Here is a 24,794-nt window from a genome sequence, read left to right on the forward strand (position 1 = left end):
AACAATGTATCAATTTCTTCTCACCTCTAAAGTAATTCAACACACACACAACTCCCCCAAGCCCAGGAAGCCAGTCACACAACAGAAAAGATTAGTGGTAGTGGAGCGGTCAAAAGGTTTTCCTTTATTGCCGCTACTGCGGCAAGCAGAAATCCCTTTTGTCTGGCAGCCCTAACCCCACCTCATCCCAGTTCACCCCACCTCCTTTTTGAGATCTCCCTCACTAAAGTGGAAGCTAGCCATGCCTAAAGGAGGCAGAGCTTTGGAGACTCTGATGGGAGAAGAGATGGGAGGCAGACGTACACGGGGTGGGGGGAGGAGGGGTGCCCGGGAAGGAAACCATTCGGGTAGCATTCCCTAGCCTCAACAAACCCAGCCTTCTGCCCTTAGGAAAAATGGCGGTCGGCGCAGCTGCACTTCCGGCCACGGAGCCAAACAAAATCAGGCGGAGAAGAAACCGGAAGTGACCGCCCTTTTGACACTCCTCCCACCTCCTCTCCTCTTCCCAGCCTCTCCCGGGAGGATGAAGAGGCTTGGGGGCTGTGGCTGGTTTGCGGTTGCCGGGTGACAAGTCGGAGCCGGGACAGAGTGAGTGCTCGCTGCCTCGGCCAGTGGCCCGTTCACTTCGCTCGGGGTGACCTTTGGGCGGCCAGGGACGGGGGGCGGAGAATCGTGCGCCGGAGCTCTGTGACGAGGCGCCGCCGCGGCTCTGCGGGAACGGAGCTAGCGAGCGGATTTGCGAGCGGGGGCCCTCGGCCAGGTCGGGCCCGCGGAGCTCGCGAGGCCAGAGCCTGGAGCCCGGGATTGGGGAGCCCGGTCTGGGGCTGGCGCTCGCGGGGCGGTGGTGAGGTCCGGTCCCTAGCTCTGCTGGCGGCGTTCCAGCGCCCGGTGTGGAAGGCCTTTCCTGTGGAAGGTAGGTGTTCACACCCGGTAGAACCGGGTCCTTGCCCTCACCCCGCTTTTCCCACGCAGCTCTTTCACTGAGTCATTTCGTGACCCTTCGGAAGGCTTTATGGCCATTCTGCTCCGTTCCACACGCATACATACCGGGACTGGACTAGCATGTAATCGGTTTTGTTTGGTGTCTTTTTCATGGGAACTTGCCAGAAAAGAAAATTTGTTTTAACTTCTATTCTTGGAAGTTCTTGATACTTTGGCTGGTAACGTTAATGATCGCTTTAAGCGTAGCCTGCTTATTTGTTGTGATGAGAACTAATTTTTTTTAAACGTCGGAGTTACTTTATGATACTGGAATTTTGTTTCCTAACTGGTATCCACCTCCACCCCCTATAGCTCCAGGTTGAGAAACTTCTTGTTCCCGAACTTGTTCCATCTCACTAACCCTGTTCTTAAGAGTCACGTGCAGTCACAGTTTGCCACAATTAATTTCATCTTCTCCAAAGGGAAATAAAGGAAAAGTAGAAATTGCAACCAAGATTTTTTCCAATAGTTAATTATTTTAATGGACTATCCACTGAAAAGTCTTTAATAGCTTGTCTAAAACATTTCTCAGGAAAACATTATCCAAAAGTCTCTTGGCAGTTTAGTTTATTTCACTGGGGAGCTAATGCAGTAGGAAGGTGTCATTAATTTGCATGTCTTTATCATATAGTTTAACTTGTGCTTTAATTTTTTCTTTTTAAAGATTTATTTGCTTTAGAGAGAGACAGAGGGAGGGAGTTGCCGGGGGAAACAGGGAGAGAGAGAATCCTAAGCAGACTCTCCCCTGAGCCTGGAGCTTGACCTGGGGCTGGATCTCAGGATCCTGAGAGGACAACCAACTACGCCACCCAGGCACCCCTAATTTGTGCTTTTCTAACTTTAATTTTCTTCCCCCAGTAACACAATGGCAGAAACTGCTTCTCCACTGAAACACTTTGTGCTGGCTAAGAGGGCAATTACTGCAATCTTCGACCAATTACTGGAGTTTGTTACTGAAGGATCCTATTTTGTTGAAGGTTAGTTTCTCTAAGTTTTTAAAATAATATGGTTGAAAGTATATGCAGGTGCTTTGTCCTTTCACCCTTAGTTACTGAACACGTATACAGGGCATTGCTCTATAGTCTAGGAGAAATGCCGTAACAAATGAAACCCATTTCTGCCCTCCAAAGGAAGAAGATTAAGTGGTATTAATAACCTAAGATATAAATAGTTTTATGTATGATACCTGTAAGCACTTTATTATGTTATTAATGCTTTTAATCCTTATATCAACGCTGGGACAGATTTTAATTGCAATTATTGTATTTTTTTTAAAGATTTTATTTATTTGTCAGAGAGAGGGTACAAGCAGGGGGAACAGCAGAGGGAGAAGCAGGGACCCCGGTGTGGGACTTGATCCTGGGACCCTGGGATCATGACCTGAGCCAAAGGCAGACACTTAACTGACTGAGCCACCCACACATCCCTAATCGCAATTATTTTAAAGATGAAGAAACCAAGGCACAGAAAATGTAAGCAACTTGCCCAAGATCACCTTGCTAGTGAATGTCCAGACTAAAAATCAGGCAGCCCACATTTAAGCCATTATATGTATCTCTTCCCACAAGTCAGCTGTCAGCCTAGATCTCAGACCTATCTTATCTTCTCAGATGAGGGTGGACCATGGTGGGGGAAAGAGCAAAAGAAGCTTTCTTAGAGTGAGTATAACTGTTCAAACAGGTTGGTGAGGAATGTCTTACTGGGGAATACTGCTTTGGAGGTAACTGTTGAAATCTTTTCTGGTTCTTAAGATTACATGACTGTCAGGGGTACAATGAAAAAGGAGGGATTCTATATACTTCTTCAGTGACAGTTGGGAAACATTTGGTAGGTTGGTAGAGTCAAACTTTTTTCCTTATCCTTCCTCCCTCACCAGATTTTTAGTTTGAGGATAGCCCCTGTAATTTTTAATAATTTTGGAATTTAGGGGCAGGATTCTTATGACCTGTTGCAACAAGGCATTCACCTTTTACCAAATATTCAGATACTGTGGCATTTTTACTTTTCAAATGGCCATGATAATATAGAGCAAAGCCAAAATATGCAAAATGTGTGCATATCTTAGGTATTCCTTTGTATGATTAACCTAATAATAATTTTTATCACTTTTGCTAACACCATTTCAATTTTGTAGCAACATACAGGAATCCAGAACTTGATCAAGTAGCTACTGAGGATGATCTGATAGAAATACAGGGTTATAGAAACAAGCTTTCCATCATTGGTGAGGTGCTGTCTCGGAGACATATGAAAGTGGCATTTTTTGGCAGGTAATCCTTTATTGTTTCTCTCAAGGGTAGTTTCCAGAAATCAGGTTTTCTAAGTCATATCTCCAGCCTTGTTTCTTATGTTTCAGCAAGTGATATTCCTCCCCCTTTACCCCACAAAGAGTTTCTCCCTTTGCTAAATGCTAAAGCTATTAGCATGAAAAAGCATTTGTTCATTTTAGTTCTTGGTATAAAACGAAGCTTTCTAAAGGTCATTTGTATTTTTACTTTTTAAGGATGCTGATCTCTGAGAATTAGCTTCTTAGCCAGTCCAAAGAATAGAAATACAGATAAATGATATGTGTAACTTGTGACTTTTTAAAGTTTCTCTTAATTATCAGGTGTGCCTTCCAAAAGGATTCTGAGCCCCACGATTCCCAGAGGGAGAGTAGGAAGTGCCATTTGTTAACTATCTCGAGTGATAGAGCAATCTGTGACATAGTTCATGCTCATTAAAGAATAATTTGTTAACTTCCTGTGTAGTGTGCACTCTGTTAGGCAGTAGGAATGCAAAGACAAATGAGTAGGCCCATATCATGTGTTGTGTGTCAACAGAAACATTGATTTACTCACTAAACTAACTTTTAAGCCCATCTTAGAGCTTTTTTTCAAGCACTTGTGAGTTCCTATACTTAGAATTCCCTTTGCCTTGATTTATCTATGTGTGACTCTTTCTCACTGTTCAGATCTCATCCTAAGTGTTACAACCTCAGAAATCTTCTCTGACCGCTGTCTGAAGTATGTCTTCTCAGTTATTCTCTTCTAAAGTGCCCTGTTTGTGCCCTTTAAACCTTTTCCACAGTGCTGTTTTATTTATTTATTTAGGTCCACTTCTGCTTCACCTTATGGGCCTTACAGAATCTAGCATGAGGTAGGTCCATAAATAGGCCCTAATTCAGATTAGGGTGGAGTGGAAATGGAAAGGAAGAGACCTCCTGATGAAGTGATGACTCCGTTGTCCTATTTGAGAAGGAGAGATAGGTAATATCTTTGGAAGTGAAAAAGATCCAGCCCAGATTTACGGAGATGGAGACTTGAGACGATAGTTTGTGATGGGAAGAATTTGCGATTGTGATGTCAAATTGTCACAAGATAAAAAGGCAAGGATAGATATATGAGAAAGGTGGGATTTGTGTTCTTCTATTTTTCTGATATGTACATTCCTAATATTTGTGTAAATCAGGTTGGCAATTTTGTAAAAAATGCAATCTGATGAAATTTCATCAAAGTTTGAATTCTAAAAAGGTTGGTCTTAGACCCAGTGAAAGAATAAAGTTTTTACTGTTAACGTTTTATTTTCATGATTTTATATATCATTCTTCAGGACAAGCAGTGGGAAGAGCTCTGTTATCAATGCAATGTTATGGGATAAAGTCCTCCCTAGTGGGATTGGCCATACAACCAATTGCTTCCTGAGTGTTGAAGGAACTGATGGAGATAAAGCCTATCTTATGACAGAAGGATCAGATGAAAAAAAGAGTGTGAAGGTATAATATTATTAGCATAATGTATCTGAAATAATGTCCTTAACTTTTTTTTTTAATTTGTAAGATGTCTACATTGCTGGACATAAAAGAACTATTAATAGTTCTATTTGTAGCTTTAAAGCCATCACTGATATTTTTGAATTCTCTAAATTTTTTTTGCTTCAGAGCTAAATCATTAGAAGAATAGATCTTAAAGCATACCATATTAGAAGAATATCTTATTAGAAGAATAAAACTTGTCCTTAAAATAAATTAGAGTTAAAAGTTTGTTACATTTTAAAAATAATGTTCCCAGTGAAAACAGCATTACTGAAGTGTATTGTTGCTATTTAATCTCAAATCTAATTTCATCTTTTGAAAGAAAACTTTGTTTAAAAAATGGGGCTCTGGAATGTTTTTGATGCATGTCTGTGCCTTTAGAATCTATTTTATCTTTGGAGTATTTAGTAAGAACATTCATGACTAGATTTAATAGTTTTCAGATAAGGGCCAATGGCAATTCCCTACCTTTCATAAATTTCTTTTTTTTTTTTTTAGATTTTATTTATTTATTTGACAGAGAGAGAAAGAGAGAGAGATCATAAGTAAGCAGAGAGGCAGGCAGAGAAAGAGGGGGAAGCAGGCTCCCTGCCAAACGGAGAGCCCAATGTGGGGCTCTATCACAGGACCCTAAGATCATGACCTGAGCCGAAGGCAGAGGCTTAACCCACTGAGCCACCCAGGCACCCTTTTCATAAATTTCTTAAGGAACCCAGTGCCACTAGGTTCCTTCAGCCAAAAGAGGGGAAAAAAGTGTTTCTCAGTATTATCACTTTCTCTTAAGTCTTAAGATCTCTCCCACAAATGCAGAAGTTCAGTGTTTAAAATCCATCCCATATTAGTTTTTGCAAAACTAAGTTGAATTCACTGGTGTAGTTATTGTTCTGTGAGTTTACTGTTTGATTTAGCTCAGGTAACTCAATCTGCGTAATACCCTTCAGATTAGTTATGGGGAATAAAGGAGGTGATGTTTATGAAAATATTTTCAAATTTTTCACCCATCCAAATGAAGGAATCACTTCTTAATCAGGATTTTTACCAAATCCAAATTCAAACTACTGGTGGCTTTAGATCCTCAGTAAAATGTACTGTGATATTTTAAAGTAATCATCTCTTTCTTGGTCTGTTCTCTCTACGTCCAGTCCACTTCCTTCATGCCCTTTTGCTCCTCTCCCCTACTCCAGAATTTAAATTTGTTTACCTCAAGTTGAGGCCTGCTTTAAGGTATAGACTTTGAGTCTCATGCTGTAGTAGTTTATTTAGTAAAAGAAATGCGACAGTAACAGCTAATATTTCACTGTACACTTACTAAGTACCAGGCAATATTCTAAGTACCTGCAGTAACTCAGACCTCACCACAGCTCTGTCAGATAGGTGCTTTTATTATCTTAATTTTACAGACCAGGCATCGAGATTTTAGTACAAGTTTATAATTCAGTCAGAAAGTTTATGAAAGCAAGCGAAAATAAAACCTAGTTAACATTGTCACTATGGAGATTCACCTCAGCCGTGATCAGGACTGTTGTGCCCATTTGAAAATAGATGTTTCCCTTTAAAAATTGATACCTCCGCATTTCATTTGTATGTGTGCTGGTGTCCTTTCCTTGAATACTAATTTTATATTAAGCTCTTTGTATTGTATATTTAACACATACATGAATAGTATTAAAGTAACACATTAATAAATTAGCATATGTCAGAAATCATCTTGAGAAGTAGAAATATTTTAGGGAATTCAGATGGAAAGAGAAGGCCTAGTCATTGATGTCAATCAAGCAGGTTTATGTGAGTAAATAACTGCCTGGTGAGGAAAATCCTTTATTAAAAGAATATGTCTTGAGCTTCTCTTGTATTGTTTTGGTCTTATTACTCTGGTGCTTTTAAACCTATTTTAGTAATGTTTCTTCTATTTTCGCCCCTTAACTACTGAGCAGTGCGTTTTAGAAGAGACAGAAAATACAAATGGGCAAAAAGAAACTCCAAAACTCACATGTTTCCTAAAGCCAGTGGAAACTTCTTATGGTATAGAATTAAATGTGTTTCTTTGTATTTTGTAAGCAAAATGGTTTCATGTGTGCTATTTGTTTTGACTTGCCTTTTTTTTCTCTTAATATATTGTAGATTTGCTTTCATACATACAATATCAATATCGGGTATTACATAGCATTCCATTGCCAGAGTTCACTTATTGGGCATTTAAAATGTTACTAGCTCTGATTATTTTTGCAGAGTGGATGAGTAAACTGTTTTTAAGAGTATCTTTTTCCCCCCTACTTGGTAATTCTAAAACTCAGTTTCTCAAGATTGCTGAGATAGTTTTATTTCCAGTTATTTAAAGTTTTGCTTTTTTTATAAGTTTTGCAAAAATAAATGTACCAGATCATAGTGTTTTTCATTTTTATTGAGTTTTATTACAAGCAGAGTTTAATTTCTTTCCCTTCCACTTTAGACAGTTAATCAGCTGGCTCATGCCCTTCATATGGACAAAGACTTGAAAGCTGGCTGTCTTGTACATGTATTTTGGCCAAAGGCAAAATGTGCCCTCTTGAGAGATGACCTGGTTTTAGTGGACAGGTAAAATTACATATGAATTGCATTTTCTCCTTGTAAAAGTTTATTTGATAGAATAGTATTGCTTGTTTTAAAGTATAATATATAAAAATTTAAATGTTTAGTTGCTGCTTTGTTTTCACTTGTTAGATTGTTAAGAAACAGAAAAGGTGTTGGTTTATGTTTTTTACTGGTTATATAAAGTGCCAGTTTCTTTGTCTAATTCTATTAGACGAAATTTCAAGGATAGCCACTTTTCTCCCCCCTCTACCTTGTAGTTTGGATAAATAGCTGGGGCTTAGAGATTGCCTAATTCTAAATGACTATGTTAGGTAAAATTTTTTAACTAGTAATACCTCTTTTTTTTTTAAGAATTGAAAGAACACATGCGTAAGGTGTGGGGTGGGGGTGGCAAAGGGAGGGAATTTCAAGCAGACTTCACACTGAAACGTGGTGTCTAATGCAGGACTGTCACCACCCTGAGATCACAACCTGAGCTAAAACCAGTAGTCCAACGCTTAACTGACTGAGTCACCCAGGCATAATAAATTTATGCTTAAGGCCCAAGTTTCCCAGAATAACTTAATGGACAGTTTACATAGATTTTTTATTGTTCAGGAATTAATTGAATACTTCTGGAATTTTGTTTCAACTCTTCTGATGAGTCTTCATTTATTATATGTTCTTTTACTATATTGGTGCTAAGTAAAATGCTAATGCACATCTGCTAAGCGATGTCCTTAACTAAAAAAAGTAGTTAAATGATTTTTCAAAATTTTGGTATGCTCTTTTGTTTTCTTTAAAATTTCAGTGTTGTGTGGAAACCATTTTGGTTTTGGCGATGGGCTTTTAATTTTGCTTTATTTCATGGCCAGACTATGTCCATGACCCCAACCTCTCATCTTTCTACATTGTCACAGTGTGTAGATAGTTGCATTATAATTTTTATAGTATAGTATATTAAACTTAGGTTTTAGCAGAGGGTGTTTTATTATTTATGCTCATGAGCACTTAAATATTTTCTCAGCTGTACTGGACATAGCTACTTACACCTTTGATTTTGGTATATATTAGCCCTTTTTGTGGGGGGAGGTTTGGGGTTTTTTTTAGCACTTACTTTTCATCCTTCCAAACCATAAGGATTTAAAAGATTAAAATATTGACTGTGTTTCTTACTTTGTCAAAAATCAGAAGGATATTTGTTTTTATCTTAAAGATTTACTTATTAGAGCGAGTGCTCCCCCCCTCGCACAAGGAGGGGGGAGGGGCAGAGGGAGTGGGAGAAGCAGGCTCCCCACTGAGCAGGGATCCAGTGACTTGGGCTCCATCCCAGGATCCTGGGATCGTGACCTAGGCTGATGGTAGACTGTAACTGAGCCATCCAGGTGCCCAAGGTTATTTCTTTTTAGTAAACAACCTTTTTTTTTTTTTTTTTTTTTTTTAAGCATTTGTTAAGTTTTCAATTGAATAGGCTCTGGGAGTTCTTTGTCAGCAGAATAGATATGGAAGTTTATAAAACACAGACTCAGCTTGTCACAAGTGCTTTTTTATAGGTGGAAAAAGTAAATCTCTTAGGCTTTGTGCTGAAAACTGGTGGAAATCCTGGCCTTTAGACTTCAATTTATAAAAGCTTTATAAAATGTCTTTTATAATCAAATTTTCTTTTTTAAAAAATATAAAATACAATATTATCTTATTCCCATTAGTCCCGGTACAGATGTCACTACAGAGCTGGATAGCTGGATTGATAAGTTTTGCTTAGATGCTGATGTCTTCGTTTTGGTAGCAAACTCTGAATCAACTCTAATGAACACGGTAGGTTTAATCATATTATTATGTGTGAGTGGTAGGAAATGAGATAGTGTCTTTTCTGAAGAGTGAGGGAAATCCAAATCATGGATTAAAAACAACCTCTAATATCAAGGGTGAACAGAGGAATTTGTGTTTCCATGGGACCGGAAAAGCTGATGCTGGCCTTCTTGAGTGTTCCTATTGGGAATCTAGGGTTTGATGGCTCTGGCTTCTAGTGAATCTTTAATTAAATGCAAGGTGTGATATGTATGTGGTGTTGACATTGATCGTGGTTATTTGCCAGTTTCAGAAGGAATGGGCACCAGATTGTCAGGGTGATGATTTCAGTCTTTTGAATAAAGTTTAACACTCCCATCTCACACCCTTCCCCCAGTCCCCACATCTGGCAGGCAAGGCTTTTCATACTTCTAGTTTTGTCAATCCTTCCCAGCTTTACTTGTGTGTACTCTAGGTTCTGGCTTACCTGTGCCCATTATATGCCGCTGTCAGATTTAATAGATTAGATTATTTATCCAGGCTGTCTAGAGCCATACTCATCCCAGATAAATTCCAGAGTTTATAGATATCTAATATCCAAAACTATAGTATGGTTTTTAAAAATTGTCATTCCTCAAAAGCATATAAATAGCCAAACACCATTATAACCTAGGTGTTACCAGCAAGACCTCTGGTTTGCCACTGGTACTAGCTTTTGTATAACCTGATCTATATCACATGGAACAGGCTGCTAAGACAACATGGACAGTTGTTTATAATCTCATGATATGAGAAACAGATAAATGCTTAAAATCTTTGTTAGAATAACCCCATTTGAATTACATTCTGACTTCTGTGTCTTTGTTTATGCTATTCTTTGCCCACAATTCTTCCTCCACTCCCAGCTTCTCTTTCAGAAAGCCATTATCAGTACTTCTAAGCACATCTTTATCATCACTCCCTTCTTTATGGAGCTTTTCCTAATTCCAACTGGATATGGTGTCTCTTTCCTTTAAATAAGCATAGTATGTATTTATAGCATTTAAGGCACATACCTTTCTCTGTTATTATTATGTGCATAGGTCTTACATTGTTATTCTAAATCTTCAAAAAGATTTGAGGTAGCTTTTTGAAAATGTGGACTATAATATCCAGCAGTATCTGTTATGCTCTGCACAATAGTAGAGACATAGATATTTATTAAATTGAATTTCAGAAAAGATTCATGGCAGGAGCAGGAAAATCTTCACTCTTGCCATCTTACAATTTAGTTTTCTCATCTTGGAGAAGTGTAATGTTCAGTGATTTGGGATCCTTTATCAGTGGGTATGAATCCACTGTTGTCTTAATGGTTCAAACTTTAAGATTAGAAGAACTTCAACTATAAATGTAAATATAAAATAGCTGTTAAAAGTAAACATATCTTGGGTGTTTGATGTTTTTTTAGGAAAAGCAGTTTTTTCACAAGGTAAATGAACGACTTTCCAAGCCTAATATTTTCATTTTGAATAATCGTTGGGATGCCTCTGCGTCAGAGCCAGAGTATATGGAAGACGTAAGTTATTTTTTCTTCTAAGTTATGAGCTGTAGTCATGTACATTGTTATTTGAGAAAACAGTATACATTATAGAACATCCTACGTAGCTGTTCTTTTACTTGAGAAAAGACTTAGTGATCGAGACCAGAATATTAAACTACTTTGGAGGAAAATTGTTATAAAGTGTACTATCTAATCATTTTAGATAATGAAACTTTGTTTTGTTGTAGTTTTTTTGAAATATAGCATAACAAAAAAGTGTGTAGATCCTAAGTGTCCATTTCGGTGAATTTTACAAATTGAACACATCTGTATCAGGATCCAGCTCAAGAAGCAGAACATTGCCAGCACCCACCTCCAGTCTCTGTCCTCTCTCGTAAGAATGAGCACTTACATAACTTCTGACATCCTTGATTAGTTTTTTGGTTGTTCAACTTTATGTAATGGAATCATATAGTATCTGCTATGTGTCAGGTTTCTTCTGCTCAACATTACGTTTGTGATTGCATCCATACTCTTGTGCATAGTTGAAGTGCAGTGTCATTACTGTATAGTATTTCAGCCTTTGAATATCTACATTTGATTTATTCATTCTGCTAGTGACGGGCATTTGGGTAAACTTCCTGTATTTAGCTGTTATAAGTAGTGCTGCTCTACATATTCTTACATGTGTGTCTTTGGTGCACATAGGTATATATTTCTGTTGGGTATATTCCAGTGCTTCTCAGTCTGAGGGGTTGGGCAGTTTTGATCTCTAGGGAATATTGGGCCATGTCTGAAGATACTTTTGATTGATACAGCTCTGGGAGTGTGCTACTGGCATCTGTTGGGTAGAGGCTAAGAGCTGTTAAAAGTCCCGTAACAGAACAATCCTCCCAACCAAAAATTTATCTGACTCAAAATGTCAGTACTGCAGAGATCAGTAATTTGTGAGTATATATCTAGGAGTAGAATTGCTGGATTATAGGTAGAGAATATGCTGCTTCAGTAAACACAGCCCAAGAGTTTTCTAAAATGCTTGTACCAGTCTATACTCCCAAGCAGATTAAGAGTTCCAAGTGATTTATATATCCTTACCAACAGTTGTATTTTTTTGTTGTTTTAAATTTTGGTCATGCTGGTGGTTTTAGAAACTTTTTTTTTTAAGATTGAATTTATTTGTCAGAGAGAGAGAGAGTAAGCACAAGCAGCAGGAGTGGCAGGCAGAAGGAGAAGTAGGCTCCCTGCAGAGCAAGGAGTCCAATATGGGACCCCATCCCAGGACTCTGGGAACATAACCTGAGCCAAAAGCAAATGCTTAACCGACTGAGCCACCCAGGCGTCCCTAGAAACTTCTTTTTAAAAAGAATAGAGTATCTGGAATTTGGTCTGTGGTCTATAAATAATATTTAATTTGCCTGATAATTTCTTTTTCTGATTTTAATCATGATTTGTGTTTACTTACAAAAAATTAAAATTTACACAATCCCATCACTGTTTACATGTTTGATTATGTGTTTTCATTCTTTCCCCTACCCCCAGAATTATAATTTTGTTTAATATGAAGCTTTATATATTCTGCTATTATTAACTCATGTGGTTATACTTTTGCAAATTGGGGTCTCATTTAATCATCAGAGATTTAAGAAATATCATCCACAGATTGTTTTTTTCCATTCTTATTTAGCTTAGACCCCTTATCTTAGGCACAATGCTAGAGGCTAGTAATATACCCTAACTAGTTTTACTCTTAGTCTTATTTTTTTCTTTAATTTTTAATGTTTTTAAAAGTTTTAAGTAATCTCTGTACCCCACATGGGGCTCAAACTCACAACCCCAAGATCAAGTCACATACTGTACTGACTGAACCAGCCAGGCACCCCTCTTAATCCTAATTTTAATACCTAAGTGCTAATCTTAAACCTAACATTGCAACCCTAATCCCTAGCTAATGCGTTCTCCCCAAATTTAATTCTCAGTGTTTTAAGAAAGATAGACTATTTGGGATGCCTGGGTGGCTCACTTGGTTAAGCGACTGCCTACAGCTCAGGCCATGTCCCCCATGGAGCTCCCTGCTCAGCAGAGAGTCTGCTTCTCCCTCTGACCCCCCCACCATGCTCTCTCTCTCTCATATAAATAAATAAAATCTTTAAAAAACAATCACTGAAAGAAAAACAGACTATGTTCTGATTTTGCAATAAAAATAGCTTCACTGTAGCAAATTATTTGTAGCATTTATTTTCTGATATCAAAGATATTAATAGCTTCATTGTAAGAAAATTTGGAAAACAAGCATAAGAAGGAAATAAAAATGTCCCACCTGCTTTGTGGTTGTTGCCTTCATGCCAACTATTAATTTTCACAAATGTATAGATACATATTTCTTTTTTGTAGTATAGTCATGTATGTCAATAATACAGAAATAAGAACATTTTCCCATGGCAGTAAGTATTAGTATTTGTCAATACTATGTTTGGAAATGGCGTCATGGTATTTGGTGGTCCATCAGAATTTTAAGTGGTCAAAGAAGGATCATTACTCTAAAAGAAAATATTCTGTCAGCAAGTATCAAACTTCATTTATTAGAATTTTTGGATTTGTTAAGTATATGGGAGATACTACTATAATATCACTATAAATGGAGTTTAAAAAGGCCTGTAGCAGTCATTACATTTGTTTAATTGTTAGAATTACTTCGGTACCCTGTTTTCTCTAGGTACGCAGACAGCACATGGAAAGATGTCTGCATTTCTTGGTGGAGGAGCTTAAAGTTGTGGATCCTTTAGAGGCACAGAATCGTATTTTCTTTGTTTCTGCAAAGGAAGTTCTTAGTGCTAGAAAGCACAAAGCACAGGGAATGCCAGAAGGTGGTACGTATTAATATAGATTGTCTTTTGAAATGCAAGAATAGTTGTAGAAATAACATGCTATAAATCTTACTTTGCTGTATCCTAGGTTTTAAACTCTTCACCTAAATATTACAGGTGGGGCACTTGCTGAAGGATTCCAGGCGAGATTACAGGAGTTTCAGAATTTTGAACAAATCTTCGAGGTAGGAATTTTGTGTATGTATTGACTAATATAAAACCCTATCATTGGTTGGAGAATGATCATAATCCTCTGTTTCCTCTATTTATCTTTGTCAAATAACCTTTGCTTGCTGTTATTTAGTATAGTTACTGCTACAGCAAGTGAAAGAAGTTTGAAGAAAGGAAGTCCCTGCAAAATCTGTAAGAATTGAGAATTAAAGATTGTAATTTCTCATTTTTTCTTATATGGTAATATTCAAACAGGAAACTGTTTTTCTAATATTGCATGTGTTGTGCAATGAGTGAAATTCTTTTTATTCAGTAATTTGAGGCAAGATTAAATAAATGTAATTGCTATTGGAATGGGTAAGGAGCAAAGTGAAGATCATGTTTTTCTTTTGTACCATACTACTGATAGATATAGAATGTAAATGTCATTTGACTGAAGTTTATTACATTTTAAGCTGTGTCACTACCTGCTTATCCTCCACATTTTATATCAAATGTCCTAAACAAATGAGTACAAAAATAATTAGGATACAGGGTATTCTGTAGTATAGGAATCTGGTAGGAACTACTGGGCACACGAATAGCTAATGTATTTGCAGCATTGGGAAGGAAGGACACTTTCTTATATTTTGGTGTAGGCATTTTATTCAGAGACATTAAAACTCATCCTACATTTAATTGAAAAAAGTTCTTTAGATGTTAATTTCCAAGCTCTTATTTAGCCCTTTTTAATCTAGCTCTGTTTAGATTACATATCCCCTTTTCACCCATGTATGAACATGAAGACTTCAGAACTAAGAAAAACTTCTTTTGTAATTCTTCCTTTAAGTCATAACAGCTTTAATAGCAAGGACATGAATGTTGAATGTACTTGGCAGAATTTTTTAAATTAAACATTTGGTCACTATCCCCCATCTTTAATTTGGTGAGTTGGAGCTAGACTATTAAGTAGATGAAGACAGAATATGTAAAGAAGGAAAGTCCACACTAGTGGAGATCTTGGTAAGATGTCTCTAAAGTCAAAGCTCCTGGGATGTTAGCATACGTCATCCCAAGCTAAATCATAGATTGCATGAATTCCCAGTCACTCCAAGACCATTGTTTATATTCTTTCCTTTTTCTTTCACAAGATTCAGTGCTCTCCTCACCTTTCTCAAAAATTTCATCCATGGGAAAAATATTGGGGAGAGGATCTATTGTTCTGTCTCCCTTTGTCTTACTTATTGACCTTCCTTTCCTTCTATGTGTATTAGATATTTGTCACTGATTTCTCCTACTAAATCATATTGTTCTCGTATGCATTTATAACCTCTTTCATTGGTTCCTGCTACCCAGACAGAGTATCTCCTTGAAGAAGTGGGAATGAGAAGAATAAAAAGCTATGCTGTAGAGCACTGGTTCCCAAACCTTGGCTGATCATGAGAATCACATGAGGTGCTTTAGAGAACTGCCTGAATTATCCCAGAGGACGATCCAATGGGTCATGGGATGGACCTAAAAATACGTATATATTCAAAGCTCCCCAAGTGAGGGCAATAATCAGGCAGACCTAGGAATTACTGTTTTTAATGTTTTTAGAAGAAATTTGGCAGTTTTTTATTGTAATAGTTCATTTGGGAATCTAAAAATTATGTATAGAAAAAACCATGTGCAAGAGCTTTACATAAAGTCATAGAGAATATCAGACCTTAGAATTTGAAATGTTTGTTCAATTAAAAGTATGATAGATTTAATATAAGAATCAGCTAGAAATTATTTGAACTTACCTAAAGAAATAACTAGATGGGCAAAAAGTCTTGTCTTGGTGGAAAGCATTTTTTGATGATTATTCTTTTCAGCTTTTTTCCCAGAGTGAAATTAGTTCCTTCTTAAATCAATTTTCATAATTTAAGACTTCTATAAATTGGGGCATTTTTAAGAATTTATAATTTAGTAGGATAAAATTGTTCATTTTTAAAACTTCTGTGTTTTTTCTCATATCTATTTAGACATACGTACATGTATAAACATATGTATATATTCTATTTTTTTCTTTTTTCCTTTTTTTAAAGATTTTTATTTATGTATTTGACAGAGACACAGTGAGAGAGGGAACACAAGCAGGGGGTACTGGGAGAGGGAGAAGCAGGCCTCCCGCCGAGCAGGGAGCCCGATGCAGGGCTTGATCCCAGGACCCTGGAATCATGACTTGAGCCCAAGGCAGATGCTCAATACCTGAGCCACCCAGGTGCCCCCACATGTATATAGTCTAACCTTAATTGGATTTCCCAGTGATTTAATTGCTCTGCTTTATCCTCCAAAGACCTAGTCCCAGCTTTTGGTTAATTTTTCCATTTATAAGTAGCAGTTTTTGGTTTTTATTCATTAAATTCAGTGTTAATCTTTAAACATAGTTTTTCCTTTTTTTATACTTTTTTTTAAGTGGAATTGTCATTTTGCTTTTTTTCTTTAGGGAAGAATTTAGGGCTGTGAATTTGTGATGTAACTTTGGACCTATACCACGGGCTTCAGTATCCAGTTTAGTTTTCATTGTTTTTAATAGTTTTTAATTACAGTTGTTGGCATTTTCTGTTCAATACAGGAGTTGCTAAGAATCAGATGTTTTGATTCTTTTCATCCAACTTTTGGTTATTTATTTCTTGGTTTCTTTGTATTGTGATCACAAAATGTGTCTTACATATGTAATTTCTCTTTGTTTTTAGAATTCACTTTTTTTGGAGTCTTAGAAAATGATTTTTGTGAAAAAAAAATTGTACCAAGTTTACCATTTTTAATGGTCTGATATTTGCCATAGACTTTCTGGGTTTCATTTGGTTCTTGAGGAGCAAAACATTATAGGAACATTTGGAGTATCAAGTTAAAATAAGGCTTGAAAATTAAATCCATTAAAATCAATCAAAATCGGTGTTAATTCTGTCAGCATGTTTCTTATTATTTTAAACCTGTATTTGAACAAGTGTATATTCTAAAGATAATTTAGAAATCTAAATACCTTTGCTCAAATATTTGGCCATTAGCTGTTCTTAATAGTTTTGATTATAAGATGGAAAACAGGTATAAAATAATTCTACTCTAAAATGTCAGTGAATTTGTTATAAAGGACATTCTGGGACAACTGGTGAAATCTGAAAATGGACTGTGTGTTAGGTTAATAGTATTTACTGTCCCAGTGAATGCAGTGATTGTTTCTTGGTCGTATAGGAAAATGATCCCATTCCTAAGAACACATGTTAATATATTTAGTAGTGAAGTTGTGGTGTCTGCAAAGAAGTGTCAGATTGTTCAACAGGAGAAAAATATAAAAATATATGTCTGTCTCTCTATATAGATATATCTGTATGGAGAGGGAGACAGATGGGAGAGGTATATTGTATAGTAGTATTTTTTCTTGCACTGCCCTTTCAATTTAAAATCTTTAAAAATAGGGGCGCCTGGGTGGCTCAGTGGGTTAAGCCTCTGCCTTCTGCTCATTTCATGGTCTCAGGGTCCTGGGATCAAGCCCCGCCCGCAACGGCCTCTCTGCTCAGCGGGGAGCCTGCTTCCCCCTGTCTCTCTTCTGCCTCTCTGCCTACTTGTGATCTCTCTCTGTCTGTCTCAAATAAATAAATAATTATTTTTAAAAATCTTTAAAAATAAGTTGGGAGTGATGAATAGCATGTTATTGGGTGTTTGGGGTCTGTTAAGAGGATTTGACAAAGTCACTTTATGTCTTAATTATATATAAGTATTAATATCTACAAATCTATGACTGTAATTAACTACCAGCTAGCTTCTTGAGATATTATTAGAAAGTTAGAAAACAAACAAACAAAAAAAGTAAGTTAGAAAACTATCTTAACTGAGATACAATTGGGATTTAAAATGGTTTGGTGTAGTATTTTAACCTTCTTGGAAAATTAGAGTTCCTGATAAAGTAAGTCTGGAAGCTGCTGCTCACTATGTATGTTCCCTGTGGGGATTCATAAGCTTATTAGTGTAGTGAGAGTTCTGAGAAATAATGCAATTTTAAAAACCCATATTTAAATTAACATTTCTCACACCTCAGAATAGAGTATTTCTTTTGCAGGTTGACTTGATATTTTTGTGATCAGTGGGAATATCCGTGTCGGATACCCATTTCTAAACTAGAAGGAGTTTATGTTTATTATTTTAACTAGTTAGTTATATTAACTAGAAGTAGTTTATGTCTCTTTGTTAATTCATGACGTTATTATATATTTTTAAAATCAAGGAATGACTTTTATATTGCCTAATAAATTTTGAAAATATTTTCTTTCTGGTCTAGCTCTAATACTGTGCTGTTACCTATAAATTTAGGTCTTCATTGCTGATATCTAGATCTGCTTCATCGAGGAATATAGGATTTCTTTTAACCTTTTTTTCTTTTCAAAATATTTTTATGCTTTTATTGTTTTTATGGAGGTTAATTTGTCATTTTATGAGATGCAGTTATTTAAAGAAAATCAGAGCTTTGTTTTGGTTGTTAAAAATAAGCAGTTTAACTGTTTAATATTGTGTACTTATTGGTAGTTTTTCTATAGGCACATACAGAACGGGAATACCATAACTTTCTACAACTAATCTTTTCAGGATTAGTGATGTTGAGTGATGTATAAATAAGTTTAACCATGAACAGAAGTTAGGCTATCCAGTGAAAGAAAGTCATGGGTTTAAGTTAAGGTTTTATAAATTGTTAAGTAAATGAATTACCCTCAATGTCCTATAGCTAAAGAAGTGAATCTGTTTTTATTTCATACCTCGTAGTACCAAAGAGGACAGCTAAAATGGCAAAAGAAATTATAAAAGTTTTTTCTATCTTAGTGAATTGAATAGGTAATCATTTTAGAGATGTGAAGGCTCTAGGTTATAAATAGTGTATTGAATGAATGTAACATACTAGTGCTTTCAAGATAAATACTTTGGTATTAAGTGAATACTTTTTAAAGCTTGAAAGCTGTTTATTGTGATGAAGGATAGTTAACACAATTTATACTGGTTACAGTTAAAAGAGGTTCAAGAAGATGAATTCATGGAAATCATGGAAGTTGGGGTATATTCCTAATTTTTAAAAAAAATCATCATAGGGAATAAATGTGACTTCCTACGAAAAACCTATTGTAGTTATTGCTGCTGTGATCCAGACAAGCGATTGTTCAAAGACCAGATGACCTTCTTCTGTAAACACTTGTAGTTGTTTTTAGATGTTATGTCAGTGCAGAATTTAACTTTCTATGAAGTAAGAATGAAAGAGTTTTAATATAATTTTGTGAGCTTTCAATGATGAATTCACAGTAAATATTTTGGATAACAAATAGTATTTAGATGTATTGAAATTGAAACAAGTTCTATAGTATAAATGTGTCCATTACTATATGTGATGCATTCTCCCGTATTCTATTTAAAAACAAAAAACAAACAAACAAAAAAAACACTGGTCATGAAACCTGATTTGTACAGCTGTGAATGGTTTATGAGCTACAATTAGCTTAAAGATGAAACAAATGAGATAGGACATCATTTGAACCTGTTTGCACAAACTATAGAGCAAGGACAATAACAGGATTATCTTTGAAATAGCTGTAGGTATTTTTAAACAATATATTATCTCGGTTGCTTGTTGCTAACCTGTTTTTCAAGTTCAAGTTTTAATACAAGTCCTAATTTCTAATAACTATGTTCTATCATCAACTCATTTCTTAAAATGTGGAATTCTACATAACTCAGTTAAGAACTTCATTAGGTTATCTATTGTAAGCATGAGAAAAATCAAAACAGACTAGAAATAGATTAAAGGCAATTCCAATAAAGTTAGTAATTTTAATGGAGAAAACTTTAACATTGACAACAGTACCCTGCTTATTCATTTATTTTTTAAAATATAGTCAAAAAACCATTGCACATTACTGTGTAAAATTACACAAAGATATGAACTTGCTGTTAATGCCCTTTTTACTTTTGATTTCTTGTAGGTTTTTTAACTTTTGTTATTTTAAGTTCTTTTTATCATGCATTTATTTTCTGCCCTTACTTATGTTTTGGTTATCATTACAAACAGCAAGTTTTTGTGTTTAAATTCCTGAAAATATTGGGATGGAATTACAGTAATGTGTTATGGCTTGGGCCCTCGCAGGAGTGTATCTCGCAGTCAGCAGTGAAAACAAAGTTTGAACAGCACACTATCAGAGCTAAACAGATACTAGATACTGTGAAAAACATAATGGATTCAGTAAACGTGGCAGCAGCAGAGAAAAGGTATGAATTCATTTTATTGCAAAATAAAAATGTCAGTTCATGTCAATATAAATTTTTAGACTAAGGTTTTAAATTGTTATATTTTAAATACTTTAGCACTTAAGTCAGCAACCTACTTGCATGTTTTTAAATGAATATTTGAAATTGTAAATATTTATTTTACAACCTTAACATCATTTACATTTCCTGGAACCCATTATTCTCGAGTTATGATTTTGACGTGCTTCATAGTTTTAAAATATCTTTAAGGCAATGGAAGAACAAGTGGAATTTTTTGAAGAAATACAAAAAGCAGGTGGACCTCTTTTTATATTCAACCTATGACCCATTTTTCATGTTTTATACATTGATACCTAGAAATCTCTCTTTGATGCCAGTTGTGGTTTTTTATCAACTGGTAAACAAGGTGATATTACCTGCCAGCCAGAAGGTCAATTTGGTAAGCACTACCCTATATGTCATTGTACTGCACTGTTACTGCATTTATGACATTATAAAGATGAAAGTAAATTCATGAAATTGCTAACACTGAGGAAAGGGCTAGTTCTCACAAACTCGGTACACTTGAAACAAAGCTGAGGTTATTAGATGTGATACAGGTATTAGATGTGACACGGGATGTTAAGCCTTAATTGAACAGTTAGTGGGCTTAAGCCAATCAAGGGAAAGATACAAAGCATCAGAGATTAAGAGGACATTAAATTGGGAATTTTAAATGCATCTGATCTTACTGGGAACAAATACACCTAAATCTATTGCTTAATTATGACACTTCTCCTGGAATGCATCATATACAAAATTAGAGAATTTCTAATAAATGAAACACAAGAGTGAGAACTCAAAGAGTCTGATCTCAGGCCCTGTGCATTGTTTCTGTATGAGATGATTTTGTCATTTATGCCTCTTTCAGCTCAGTTGTTTTATCATAGTAGCCAGAGTGACTATTTGGTCCACTGGTTGACCTTAATGTTACTGATTTTAAAAATACAGGACATTAAACTAAACACAGCACAAAGAAGATGTGATTTGAGAATGGTTTATATAATCATGTCTTGGGGACTCTCTTAGCTGAAGATAATTTTTAAAATGCTCAGGTCTTTGTTTTCCTATATCCTATAGTGGTTGACAGATTTTCTATAAAAGCTAGATAGTAGATATTTTAGGCTTTATGAGTTGTACTTTCTCTTTTGCAACTAGTCCGTTCTGCAGTTTTAGGGCAAAGGTAGCCATACAGTCATGATAGGCATATGAGGCATATGAATGGTCATGGCATGGCACAAACTAGCAGCTGGCTGGATTTGGCTTTCAGGATGCCATTTGCTGACCCTGTTTTTTAAATGAAGTCATTATTTTTATTGTGACTGTTCATATCTGTGTTTGGAGAGTCCTTATTCTTTGGGATTTGGATGCCACATGCACAGACAGACAAAGTAGTTTATATTCGATCCTCTAGAAAATACTTCGTAAATGAAATATTATTTGAATCATTTTAGATGTGAAATGTAAGTTTTGGGGTTTTTTGCCACTGTATCATGCTAGCAGATGGTTCATTACCTAAGTGAATGTCCTAGCTTAATTGCTTTGGGACTTTAGTATTTCCTGAGAATTAATTATTCTACCTACTACAATAGGGTTTATTCAATGGAAGAGAGGGAAGATCAAATTGATAGACTGGACTTTATCCGAAACCAGATGAATCTTTTAACACTGGATGTTAAGAAAAAAATCAGGGCAGTTACAGAAGAGGTGGCAAACAAGGTGAGTTGGTGATTTTATGACTACGGTTTCTGGGAATGGAGAGACTGGCTTAATCAGTAGAGTGTGCCACTCTTGATCTTGGGTTTGTGAGTTCAAGCCCCACGTTGGGTGTAGGATTACTTAAAAATAAAATCTTTAAATAAAATAAATTTCTGGAAATGAAAATATTTTTGATAATCCTAAAAATGTTATCACCGTTACCCTAAAGGCACATTTGATTAAGTTTTTTACAGTTTGACTGACTGGTTGATAATCTTGGTTAATTTTTTTTAACTTCATATTTTCAGGTTTCCTGTGCAATGACAGATGAAATTTGTCGACTCTCCATTTTAGTTGATGAATTTTGTTCTGAGTTTCATCCTACTCCAAGTGTGTTGAAAGTATATAAAAATGTAAGTTAAATTATTGTTAAAAGTTACTCGGTTTCCTCACCTTATTCTACATTTTTATTTAGTGGATTAGCCATTTTAATGTCTTCCTGGCAATCAGTACATAATTGAACTTTTCTATCCCCTGTGCACTCTTGTAATAAATGTAAACTATCTTATATATAAAGTACCCAAAAACATCCTCTTAAAATAAGATCATTTACTACACTTAAGTTTTTGCAAAATCTGTACATGTTCTAGAGAAAAAATAATGGGCACATGTACCATGTTAACAGGAGTTAAATAAGCACATAGAAGATGGTATGGGAAGAAATTTGGCGGATCGGTGTACCAATGAAGTCAATGCTTCAATGCTTCAGTCCCAGCAAGAAATTATTGGTAATGTTTATGTCTATAAGTTCATGTGTAGTTTATTTATTTCATTGGGAAAGGACTTAGTTTCCTTGAAGTGTTTTATAAAATGTAAAATATTATTTACTCTTGTTTCTTAAATACCATAATTTTGTTTTATCTAGAAAATTTGAAGCCATTACTTCCAACTGGTATACAAAATAAACTACATACACTGATTCCTTGCAAGAAATTTGATCTCAGCTATGACCTAAATTGCCACAAGTTATGTTCAGATTTTCAAGAGGATATTGTATTTCGTTTTTCCCTGGGCTGGTCTTCCCTTGTCCATCGTTTCTTGGGCCCAGTGAATGCTCAGAGGGTGTTGCTAGGATTATCAGAACCCATCTTCCAGGTATCTTTTTCTTTTTGAGTAAGCTTTTGATTTTGTTGTTGCTCTACTACACAGTTATTTATCTTTGATTCTACCAGTTGAGATTCTTGCTCTTTTTTTAAAAATATTTCTACTTTATGTGATTTCTCTAATACAACTAGTTATGTTCAGTTTGCATAGTTATGAGCTAATACCAGTCACATAGAGCCATTTCTGAATTAGTTATACTGTGCAAAGGGAAAGGCAGTTCCAGCATTTTCATTCAGTACTGTTGTAGTTGTTCCACATTCATTTTTGAAACAGTTTTTTCCTTAAGAGTTTTTGTTTTCAAATAAAATTGAAGTTTTGACTTCAACTAGAGTAAATGCAAGCATTTAGAAAAAAAAAAAACTTTGACTTTATCAATTCAGTACTTTTTCAGAAAATCAGTGGAGTTTTAAAACCATCACCACAATCCAGTTTTAGAACTTATCACCCCAAAATGGTACCCTTGTGCCCATTTGCAGGTGATCATTCTCACCTCCAGCCCTATTGCTAGTTAGCTTATTTAACTGTCATATTTTTCCCTTTCTGGACATTTCCTGTAAATGGAATAATAAAAAATGTGCCCTTCTGTCCCTGGGGCATCTTTCACTTAGCAGAGTATTGTCAAGGTTCATCATGATGGTACATGAATGTTGTAGCATATACCAGTACTCCATTTTTTATAGGTGAATAATACTCCATTATAGATTATCACATATTTTATTTAGTTGATGGGCACTGAAGTTGTTTGTACTTTTCTGGCAATTATGAATGATGCTGCTATGAACACTCATGTACTATTTTTATGTGGACATTTGTTTTCATTTCTCTTGAGTATATACCTAGGAATGAAATTGCTGGGCCATGCGGTAACTCCATGTTTAACTTTCTGAGGAACTGCCAAACTGTTTTCCAAAGCAGCTACACCATTTTACATTCCCACCAGCAGTATATTAAGGTTCTGTTTCTCAACATTCCATCAAGACTTGTTATTGTCTGTCTTTTTTATTAGTGGATGTGAAGGGGTATCTCATGTAGTTTCAGTTTGTGTTTCCCTAATGACTAATGATTTTGAACATCTTTCATGTGCTTGTATTGGCCATTTGTGTATCTTGTGAAATGTCTATTCAGATTATTTACCCATTTTTTAATTGGATTATTTGGCTTCTTATTGTAGAAGTTCTTTATATATTCTCTAGATGGAAGTCCTTTGTCAGATACATGATTTCAGAGTATGTTTTTCTGGTCTATGGCTTGTCTTTTAATTTTCGTATAGTGTATTTTGAAGTGTAGAAGATTTTAATTTTTAAGTAATTAAAAAAATTTTTTTCTAAGGTTGTGTCTTTGGTGTGAGAGTGTTAAAATACAGTTTTAATTCCACTTGAGAGTTGAGGGCCTACTGTTAAAGGTAGAATCATATAGTATAAAAATTCAGTATTGGTCATAGAAAATAATTTTGAGACTTTTTATTTTCTTCATATATTTATGGTAAACTCATTATTTGACTCATTCTTTTTATAGATTTACTACTGTAATTATACAAGAAATAAAACAGAACTTTATAAATGTAACTATTCCATTTGTAGTTGTTTAATTATAATAATCCTTTTTCCCCAACCTTATCAGCTTCCCAGATCTTTAGCTTCTACTCCCACTGCTCCAACCAATCCAGCAACTCCAGACAGTGCATCACAGGAAGAACTCATGGTCACCTTAATAACAGGATTAGCTTCTCTCACATCTAGAACTTCTATGGGCATCATAGTTGTTGGAGGAGTGGTAAGAAGTTCTTTTTAGTATAATTAAAATTGGAGTTTTGCAAAACTGCTAGACACGAAAAGAAAGGTATATTTACTTTTATTTCCAGGATAATCTGTAAAATGACATGAAAAATTGTTGGCTAAAATTAGTGAATAAAGATGAGTTTCACAGGTCTAATCTTAAGTTTTTAAAAATGCAGACTTATTTATTTTTAAATTGA

General features: G+C 35.5%; 1 protein-coding gene across 3 annotated transcripts in view; it reads left to right on the forward strand.

The window, feature by feature from the left end:
• The first annotated feature begins 479 nt into the window (after positions 1-479).
• Positions 480-24,794, forward strand: part of MFN1 (mitofusin 1) — a 31,683-nt gene continuing 7,368 nt past the window's right edge. The window contains exons 1-15 of one of the 3 annotated variants that reach the window (XM_032875394.1): positions 480-588; positions 1,840-1,958; positions 3,116-3,251; positions 4,573-4,735; positions 7,224-7,348; positions 9,031-9,139; positions 10,560-10,667; positions 13,345-13,498; positions 13,613-13,680; positions 19,797-19,918; positions 21,550-21,676; positions 21,964-22,068; positions 22,341-22,443; positions 22,581-22,810; positions 24,440-24,592. In XM_032875394.1, the coding sequence (XP_032731285.1) occupies positions 1,847-1,958; positions 3,116-3,251; positions 4,573-4,735; positions 7,224-7,348; positions 9,031-9,139; positions 10,560-10,667; positions 13,345-13,498; positions 13,613-13,680; positions 19,797-19,918; positions 21,550-21,676; positions 21,964-22,068; positions 22,341-22,443; positions 22,581-22,810; positions 24,440-24,592 (1,815 nt within the window). In that variant the 5' untranslated portion in view covers positions 480-588; positions 1,840-1,846. Of the gene's footprint in view, positions 589-798; positions 914-1,839; positions 1,959-3,115; positions 3,252-4,572; positions 4,736-7,223; positions 7,349-9,030; positions 9,140-10,559; positions 10,668-13,344; positions 13,499-13,612; positions 13,681-19,796; positions 19,919-21,549; positions 21,677-21,963; positions 22,069-22,340; positions 22,444-22,580; positions 22,811-23,648; positions 23,932-24,439; positions 24,593-24,794 lie in introns of those variants that run through there. The other 2 variants (XM_032875396.1, XM_032875395.1) reach the window with 2 other exon arrangements.

Source organism: Lontra canadensis, unplaced genomic scaffold, assembly GCF_010015895.1.
Source record: "Lontra canadensis isolate GAN:19392208 unplaced genomic scaffold, GSC_riverotter_1.0 scaffold56, whole genome shotgun sequence".
Lineage (NCBI taxonomy): Eukaryota > Metazoa > Chordata > Mammalia > Carnivora > Mustelidae > Lontra > Lontra canadensis.